At 39.0% G+C, this 10394-nt stretch overlaps 1 protein-coding gene across 1 annotated transcript in view; it reads left to right on the top strand.

The window, feature by feature from the left end:
* Positions 1 to 1437: 1437 nt before the first annotated feature.
* Positions 1438 to 10394, top strand: part of ptger4a (prostaglandin E receptor 4 (subtype EP4) a) — a 9535-nt gene continuing 578 nt past the window's right edge. Inside the window, exons 1-2 of the mRNA XM_014998566.2 lie at positions 1438 to 3338; positions 7035 to 10394. The exon at positions 7035 to 10394 is cut by the window's right edge and continues 578 nt beyond it. Coding sequence (XP_014854052.2) covers positions 2544 to 3338; positions 7035 to 7478 — 1239 coding nt within the window. The 5' untranslated portion in view covers positions 1438 to 2543 and the 3' untranslated portion in view covers positions 7479 to 10394. The remainder of the gene's footprint in view (positions 3339 to 7034) is intronic.

Genomic DNA, 10394 nt, shown 5'->3' with positions numbered 1-10394 from the left:
GGTGGATTGTGAATTTTTTAACATAGCTTAACAGATCTGCTGGCGGTGATGTGAAAATAATGAAGCAGCACTTCGAGACATCAGCCAGGAACTTGAAGTTTGGAAACAAGTGGATCTTCCATGGACCTTATCCCACCAAATTAGTGTTTTGGAGCTGCTTTCACAAGCCGTTGATATTTATCCCAGAAAAAACACGTGGGCAGAGCTGAAAAGGTGCGTCTTATTAAGGTGGCCTATATAAAACCTCCTCTGGTGTTCATCCAACTTTTGCCTGGAGGAATGGGTCAAAATCCCTGCAAACCAGTATGAGAAGATTGTGGAAGGAACCCAATAGCATCTGACCCAAGTTCACCAATTTAAAATGCAAATTCACAAAATAATTGAGGAAACATGTTTGGATTAACAGAAATTAATTTAAAATGAATGTCTCATAATTTTGTTCAATTAGCAGCTAGAAAAACTAGTCTGACTGACTTAAAATAGGAAAGATTTGTGAGACAAAATCGGTTAAGTATCTATTTGCACATAGTCTATTAATATCTGATTTCAACCATTTCTTGCTTCCATCTGCATGCACATTGTTTGATTGCTCATTTTTTAAATGTACCAGTTCAGCTATATAAGAAAAACAATGTCTTTTTCTCTTATTTCTGATTAACTAATTAATTGCTACTGTTGGATGAATTTGTACTTTCTAGAGTTCAAATTCAAGTGTCCAAATCAAACCGTGACAATCATTTCGATGATGCTAATTATCATGTCAGGGACACCAGCTCATTACTGTCTTTCTGAAGAACACTGTGTTTATTTTTCCTGCTGCTAACTGAGATTTAATGTCCTGTTACAGAGTTCTCAATGTCCTTTTAGAGAAACATACTGTGACAAACGCAGCTCTGAGGAATAATCAGTAGGGTGCCAGACAGGCTTAAAAGGTGTTTGCATGAAATGTGGTGAAGAGATCAGAACAAGATTGAACAGTCACTGTTTCAATAAAGGTTTTGATTCTGACAAGTTCTTCATTTTTAGCTGAATTTGTGGAGAAACTGTTGTTCAGTGATGAAGGAGAATGTCTAGAAGTTAGTTGTTAAGATAAGCATTCATCATGAAAACACTGTCGACAGTTTGCCCCTCCGTCTCGGACTGAAAGACACGACAATTGAGTATTTATGCACAAAACGTAACTTAGTTGAATAAATTCATGCAGTTTTTTTATTGTATCTTTCTTTGATCCAGGTGAACTCAGATCTGTTCAGATTCAGAGAGAGGAGGTGGAAAAAAGATCTGGAAGAAATCTCCCAAGACCACTGCAGCCTTCGCCACATGTTCTGATTTGTTGTTCTGATTTTAAAAAAAAAAAAAAAAAAAAAAATATATATATATATATATATATATATATATATATATATATATATATATATATATATATATAAAGGTTTTTGTATGAGGTGTAATTTATCATACACCTCATACAACCTCATACAATTTATCATATTGAGATTTTTAGAATTTATATATTTCCAAATAAAAAACTTTCCACATAACTTTGTACTTTTAGTCTGTCTGGCCTTTTTTCACTTTTTTCCTTGGATTGATACTACTTATGTCAAATTATATCCCCACCCCAGACCTAGGGGTGTAAAAAATTGGATGGATGGATGGATGGATGGATATTGCTCCTCGTTTTGGGTCCTTTACGTCTCTGATCCTATAATTGTATTTTTCTAATCAGTTGATTTAAAATGCCTTCCTTGATTTTATTTTTTATGTTTATTTTTATTACCATTTTTATTTTTAATCCAATTTCATTAAATTGCTCTATACTACTTACATTTTTCTAATAGAAGTTTTACTCTTATGTAGTAGAATAAAGCATTTTTGATCACTGCTTTTGCCTCGGTAGTCCTGAGTGACGTCAACACAGTCCGGTGAATGTTCGTTAAAGGACAAAGTTTGCCGGACTTCAAAATTAAACGCATTTTGCGTCCGGCGGACGCGAACGGCGAGCGCCACCTTTCGTTGAATGTCCGCAGACAACGTTCACCGGGCGTTGGGTGGACGTTCACCTAACGGTCGTTTAACGTCCGTTCAACAAATGTAATAGAGTTTCAACTGGACGTACAGCCAACGTTCGCTTAACGTCCATCTGACGCATGTCGGTTGTAGAGCAAACTGTTTCACTGAATGAAGGGGAGGGACTGGACTCCTCGGGAAGCTGGAAGGCAGAACTTTATTTCAATGAACCCTCTGGTGTCTCTTTAACACATGTACCTCCGTGTGTCCCTGCTGACTGAAAACCGCCTGCATGGACCAGTTTGCCGAGGATTTTTTTAATTTTATTTCTTTAGAAATCCCATGAGGACCGTCGGTGGCAGCAGCAGGGAGAGGATGCTCTGCACGGAGTGGAAAGTTTTCAGATAAGGTGCGACCAGCTGGTGTTTGGGACGAGTCTGTTCGCGCCGTCTTCACGAGCAAATAAGTTTCGTGTTTCGGACTGGAAGTACTGGAAGTTCTGCCCTCCCGTTGAAGCCCATGTGGACACGACGATGAATAATCCAACGACGACGATTATTCCGCCAATGAGAGGCATACCTCCGACCGTCCCGATTCTTATGTTCATATTCGGGGTGGTCGGGAATGTCATCGCCATCGCAGTTTTGTGTAGAACTCGCAAAGAGAAAAGGGAGACAACGTTTTACACGCTCGTATATGGCCTGGCGGTAACGGACCTCGTGGGCACACTGCTGGCCAGTCCGGTCACTATATCCACTTACGCGCAGGGCCAGTGGCCCGGAGGGGACCCGCTGTGCCAGTACATGGGCTTCATCATGCTCTTCTTCTCCCTGGCGGGGCTCAGCATCATCTTTGCCATGTCTGTGGACAGATACATCGCCGTAAACTATCCCTACGTCTACAACAACCATGTGAACCAGAAGCATGCCGGACAGACCCTGGTGGCCATCTACGTCTCCAACGCGCTCTTCAGCGCTTTACCCGCCTTCGGCTTCGGGCAGGTGGCGATTCAGCACCCACAAACCTGGTGCTTCTTGGATTGGCGAACCAACCATACCACCCATGCCGTCTACTCTTACCTGTACGCCGGCGTCAGCATTTTTCTCATCTTCGCCACTGTAGTCTTTAACGTGCTGTTGTGCGTGGTTCTGCTCCGGATGCACAAGAACTTCTTGCGCAGGATGTCGCAGGGAACCGACACCGGGCGCAGCGTGGACTCGCGGAAGAAATCGATCCGCTTCGAACGTCTGGCCGACACAGAGATTCAGATGGTCCTTGTGCTCGTAGCCACAACGGTGGTGGTGCTCATCTGCTCCATCCCACTTATAGTAAGTATTCAAGCTGCTTGTCATCCATGCGCACCCATTACGCACTGCCATTTCAAATGATTGTATCGGGGAAAGTTGCTGAAGTCCGACTACATTTGTGAATATTGTGTTTCTGTTCATTTGCCTATAGCTTTTGGGTAACCACTGACGTTATTTGGACGCATTTGTTATTTATAGACGACTCCCGTTTTTGAACAATATTTTAAAAAATGCCTGTTCAAACTGAAGTTTGTAAAGTGCCATTTACAGGGCAGGAAAGATAAACTATCATAAACTGAAGATAAGAAATACCGGTAACACTTTATTTGAAGGGGTGTGCATAAGACTGAGATGACACTGTCATAAACATAACACCTGTCATGAACATGAATGACTCTTTATGAATGTTTATGACAGTTGTCATGAAGTTTCATTCCGTAAATAATGACACTTTTAATGCAAAGTTGCTCTAAAAGTTGCATTGAAAGTCCATTAAAAGTGCCAACTTTGCATTAAATTATCATAATTTACAAAATCATGCAAATCATGGTTTCAAGCGATATTGGAAAGAGAAAGGATCTCTCTGCTGACGAAAATCATCAGATAGTGTAGTGCCATATGACAAGGTATGAAAACATTTGATATTCAACGAAAACTGAAGCGTTATTGTACTGTGAAGGGATTTGTGGCTGATTCAGAACAAAGATGGGTTTGTGCAGATAAAGGCATAATGAGGAAGGTTTCTGTTAGACAAATTAATCGGATTAAGAGAACAGCTGCTAAGATGCCCTTACAAAGCAGCAAACAGTTATTTGAAGCTGCTAGAACCTCAAGGTGAAGGATCCTCCAGAGTCTTGCAGTGCATGAATCAATCAATCAATCAAATTTTATTTGTATAGCATATTTCAGCAGCAAGGCATTTCAAAGTGCTTTACATAATTAAAATAAAAACAGCATGTGAGAAAGAGTTTTAAAAAAAAACATCATTAAAACGCAAACAGTGAGAAAGAGAAATAAAAAGCTGTCTCCAACCCTTTTGACTTGAACCTACTATTCGGCCACCCCTAGCCAGTGCTCACAAGCAGAAACGGTCACAGTGGGCCCAGCCGTACATGAAGATTAATTTTCAAACAGACTTGTTCACTGATGATTGCTGTGCAACCCTCGATGGTCCAGATGGACGCAGTAGTGGATTGGTGGTGGATGGCCACCGCATCCCAACACGACTGTGACGTCAGCAAGGAGGTGGTGGAGTCATGCTGTGGGCCGGAATCATGGGGAGAGAGCTCATCAGCCCCTTTAGGGTCCCGGTGTGAAAATGACCTCAGCAAAGTATATGGGCTTTCTGACTGATCACTTTCTTTCATGGTTCAAAAAGAAGAGCCATACCTTCAGTAGCAAAATCATCTTCATGCATGACAATGCACCATCTCATGCGGAAAGGAATACCTCTGTGCCATTGGCTGCTATGGGCATAAAAGGGGAGAAACTCACAGTGTGGTCACCATCCTCTACTGACCTCCACCCGATTGAGAATCTCTGGAGTTTCCTCAAACTGAGGGTGGGATGCAGTTCATATCAAAACAGCAGCTCTGGGAAGGTTTTCTGACATCTTGCAAAGACGTTCAAGCAGAAACTATCCACAAACTCACAAGTTTAATGGATGCAAGAACTGTGCAGGTGATATCAAAGAAGGGGTCCTATAGTAACTCGGTCTGTTAAGATGCTTTACATTGAAATAGCTTTTGATTTTAGTACATGTAACCACTTAATGCTGCACATTGAAATAATGACTGTTTGCAGTTCTTTGTAATCCATAAAATGTTTAGAAAATCTGCTGTGCATGATAATTTGGAACAGTGCATTTTGAGTTTTTTTATTTTTGAAAAGAATACTGTTCCAGGAAGAACCTTAATCTGGTAAAATAATTCAAAATTGGATGATATGGTTGAAAAACTTGTCACAATATAAGCATTTCATATCAGTCGATATAAATAATTATTGATTACTTTTTTATTTTAAATATGATCGTTCCTGTTCTGCCCACAGTTTTCCCTCCACCATGCCGTTTATTATTAATTATTATTATTATTATTATTATTATTATTATTATTATTATATTTTTATTTTTTTAAGCAGTTTTGAGCCATGGTGATGAAACCGTAAAATGACGCTCCACAAGTTACTCAACATGTTGTTGCCAGGTAACCAAAGCGTGAGAAAGTCAGTTGATGCTTCCAACCTAGCTTAGCTCTCTGTCAGAGGTTGAGCAGCTAAAGCCTTTCCTCTGCCTACATCTCCCAGAATGCTGTGCGGTTCTGGATCAGTTTAGTGAATATTCTATATATTGAATATGCTATCAGGTGTGTTATCTATTGTTATTGATCACTGACATTGTTATTATCTAAAAGTCAGTATTCTGTATAGGTTTCATGGGCTATTCAGTAGAGATTTATGACTTTTTCTACACTGTCCGTAAGAGAAGATTTACTTCTTATGTATTGAACTATATGGCAATAAAAAAATCTCCTTTTGAAATAATAATCTGTTTAAATCCGACACAAATATGTGACTTAGAAATAAATATTCTAAATCTGACCTGAATGCAGAATAACAATAAATGCATGGTATGTACAATAACTGTTAGGTTTCTCCCATTAATTCACGGTAGGGTGTTCATTACTGGGGTTGTTAATCACATATCCTGCAAAAAATCATGAACAGTAAATCCAGGAAAAGGAAACTTTACAATCATTTCTAAAAAAAAACCATTACAAGGAATAACAACAAATGTTAAATGGTAAATTTACCGTCTACCAATAACTAAACACAAGAAATAAATAATAAACATAGTCTAGCTAAAATAATTAAAATTGATCTAAAGTAAAACACTAACAATGCTGATCTAGTCAAAACAAGAATAACAAAGACAACAAAAGGAAAAACTTTAACTTAGGATTCTGACATGCATGTGTATTATAGAGGACTGCACAAGGTAAATAATGCATGGTTCTCAATTTATTTGTATTTCTCTCTCTCTTTCTCTCTCTCTCTTTTTTTTTTTTTTTTTTTTTTTTTACCAAAAAACATTCTGAACACACTGTCCTCCACAGCAACTACAGCTGCTGGTAGTTTGGTGTATGTCTTTGACATTTTCTAGAGACTTAACTTTTCGCCCAAACTCAGTCCGACTGGATGGAGTCAACTTTTCTTGAACATGTTTTGTGAAATCAATAAATGAATGTTATCCAACAAAACTTGTAATGAAGTAATTAAACCTGAAGTAAAGACAAACTCTTAGCTCTGATTCCATGTGTTAAAACAGGCTCGCATACTCAGAAGGCAAATGGCTCAACTATTGTTCTAGATCTTCATAAGAGCTAAAGGGTGAATAATTTGTAAAGGCACTCGCTGTATGTTTATGGAGTCCTGCTGGAAGGTTGACCCTTGCCCTACTCTCAAAACTTCAGATTCCTCTAATGATGTAAAGTAAAATAAGTATTTTTTTTTAAAAAGTACAAATCACGTATAATTTTTCTTCCACTTCCCAGTAATGTGCTTCACTTTGTTGCTCATAAGAGCCTAATAAAATGCATTGAAGTGATTGTCACGTGACAAACTTTGAAAAGGTTTAGAGGATGTGAACAAGGTAGACCAGATGCAAGCACATCTGTACAACTTCAGTGTATCTTACCAACCAATGTTTCTCTGTTGCAGGTTCAGGTGTTCCTAAACCAGCTTTATAAGCCTCCAGTTGAGCTAAATGTTGCAAAAAGCCCAGACATACAGGCAATTCGCTTCGCCTCCTTCAACCCTATCCTGGACCCCTGGATCTACATCCTTCTGCGTAAAACTGTTTTACGTAAAGTTATTGAGAAAATCAAGTATACATTTGCCAAAACAGGAATAAGAAGAAGGTCAGTCACAGTTCCCCTGTCGGACGTTCACCAACACGCCTCCTCCAGCAGTCCCTCTCTGGGCTCTGAAGGCCCACAGTTCGTCAGGCGTGACTCTCAGGATTTCTCCTACGTGTCGGAGGACATCAAGCCAGCTACTGAAAGCCAGCTACAGATAACCGGACCGAGTGACTCACAGAATCAGAGCAAAGAAACAAGCACATTCACAGATTTAACAGTGGTCACCTGCACAGAAGATCACTGATCACAGTGGGGGAGAAAAGCATTCAACTTCTTTCTGAATAAGGAATGCTGACTTCTCGTATTTCTTTGCTGAGGCAGAATGTCAGTTATTTCTCCATAGGAGAAGATGTACATTTCTCTTAGAAAAAAAAGAAAAAGTGGAAACATGAAAATGAACGCTGAACTGATATTTTGTGACGCATGCACATGCGGTGAGAAAGCTCTGTTATCGTGAACATAGACGCTGGTGGCAAGTTCTCATTGGAAAACAACACTAGGTCTGCTTGGAAACGGCCTTTTTCCAGTGAAAGAAGCACTGCAATTTGCATTAAACAAGTTTTTATTGGCACTGATGTTGTTGAGCTCTGATGCTGAAAATAAACAATGTCTGCACATCGAACTAGAGTTGAAATGTAGTGTGCCTAAAATTATTTAAATTAGCTCTGAAAATATCTTAGACCCCTAAGTGATTTTATTAACTTAGCTTGAGGGCTGGATGCAAAACCATTTGGTGCTGTTTGTCAAAAAAACATCTGACAAACAAAAAAAAAAACAATATTTAAAAAAAAAAACAATACCACTAGCATCACCATTATTACTGTTACTGCTATTTTTATTATCATTACAGTTAATATTACGTAATAGCAATGGTATTCAAAGCTAAACTGGCTTGTACATTTCTTTTGTGTCTCTACGAAAATGCCCCTCACAACTTGGGCGGCGATATCAGCATACAATCACTTATTTGATGTTTACTCTTGTATGTCTGTGATCGTGAGCATTCAGCTACCTCAGTGAAGTCAGATTGAGATTCTGCGGGAGATTTCCTGCAGCCGTCAGTGCAGGACAGTGACGGTAGCGTGCGTAGCAGCGACTGTGTGCACTCACTGCACGAACCGTGTTCTGCAAAGTCAATGAGGCCGGTAATTCAGGAGAAGTGAGTCACAAGATATAAGGTCATTACAGTATATAAAAAAACAGCAGTGTGTGCAATTCCTGGGATTAATCATTGGTATGTGCTGCCATGGACAGACTCATCCCCAAAAAAAAATTATGCTGATGCTTTGAAAGGATTTCTTCTTGTGTTAGCTCCGCGACAAATGCACACCACAGTGACGTATTGCAACGAACACATGCTCTTTGTTTCTCTGCCACACAAACATGCTATCGTAATCTTCAAAACAAATATTTCCCAGACTACAGAGTTTTGGTGAAGTCAGTGGAGATCTGTTCAATAATGTGGATTACTGAGCTGTCAGACAGAAACTAATACAAACAACTGGTGTCAAGGAGGTAAGAGCAGTGAAACAATTCTCTAGAAGAAAGTTTTTAGAGAGATTATCAACCCAGACAGGTATTTGTGTGCTGTTCAAGCTGTTTGGAGCACCATTTGTTTATCCACCACTCAAAATTAAAAGGTCTGTTGTTATAGTTATTAAAATTTATACAGTACAGCCAAATGAATATATATATATTTTTTAATTCTGGTATGTGCAGTTTTTAAATTGGGGAAAAAATAAGAATATCTGTTCAAGCATTTCTTCCATAGCAAATTATTAAAAGCGGGAAAAAAACAACCTTTTGGTACAAATAAATGTGCATAATATGCTATGGAAAAACAGTAAAATATGTAAACATTGCAGTCAGTTCAATGCAAAACAATAGCTTTATTCTTTATTCTGCAATTCGTAATTCAAAAGCATCATGTTTCCACTACATCATCCTCAGAGCAGTTTCTTAAATATTCTTCCTGCTGTTTTTTTTTTTCTTTTCTTTTTATTTCTGAGTTTCAAAACACTTTGCTTGGTTTGGCTTCTGTAAGGGGCAATTCAGCTGAGCTTTTGTCAGTAGTAAACATCTTACCTACAGAGAGCACTCAGCACTGTTTCACTCTGGAGAAACAGAAATGTTCTCACGGAAAAGCGAAAGTAACTTCTGATCTGAGGGTGACCAGTTGTAAAAGCTGGTCATCCTCTAAACAACTCTAATCTCAAAATAACACAGAATCTTCTTGCATTACATGAGTTTTAGGTTGTGGGGTCTTATCTGAAGTCTGGTAGCTTTCATTCAACTCCTTTATTGTCATAACACAATGTGCTGTGAAAATTTGTGAGGATATAAAGGGCATTTTTAGGTCACTCACATAAAAACCAAAAATCACCAGTTTTGTGCTGCTGGAATGCCATCTTGAATTATTTATATAGCATTTTATACCCCGAATATTCAGCCAGGGGGGTTTTTAGATTCAAAGGCATAACCAAAATAAAATTAACTACTATTTTATTGAAACGGCTGTAAGCCCTTTGAGTTCAGAGTGTTTTTTATGCTGCTGTATTACTGTTTCGTTCTAAATAAACCTTGAGTTAATTTTGATGGAAGGTGCCATATTTACAATGTTCTACTGTGTCAGGACAGATGAAGGAGTTTATTTCTTTAGCAGGTCGGTGTTATGTATTTACCTGGCTTGTAGTGCCATTTAATAGCACAACCAAGTAACTATGTTACCTTCAGTTGTGTCAAACATGACTTACAAGAAATGTGACTTGACAATTTACCGCCGCTCTGAGCAGCTTTGGACTGAGACGCAGTTTGCATCATGAGCTCAGCAGATGTGCGGTTCCAACAGGTGTTAGCTAATTGTTGCTTCAACATCTTACATCTTACCCCCCAATGTAAGATGTAAGGATTTCTCAAACATGAGTGAAGGAACAGTGCCGCTACCGCAGCAGAAGCAACTTTAAGCAGAAAACAATGTGTAAAAAGACAGCAGTGTGACTGTGGCAGTAATTGAACTGGTTCCTCTCTCAAAATCTGCTATCTCAGCTGCTCAGTCAGAACTTCTCTTTCTCCAAGCTGAGGATGTTTAAGCTGCTCTCTGCTGCAGTAAGATACTGACTGCTGAAAATGATTCCCTAATTCACAATCAAAATTCTGCTTT

This window comes from Poecilia mexicana, unplaced genomic scaffold (assembly GCF_051168715.1).
Source record: "Poecilia mexicana isolate PSO_F unplaced genomic scaffold, ASM5116871v1 scaffold_9, whole genome shotgun sequence".
NCBI classification, from domain to species: domain Eukaryota; kingdom Metazoa; phylum Chordata; class Actinopteri; order Cyprinodontiformes; family Poeciliidae; genus Poecilia; species Poecilia mexicana.
Note: the sequence above shows the minus strand (reverse complement) of the source record. Positions and strands in the feature narration are given on the sequence as shown.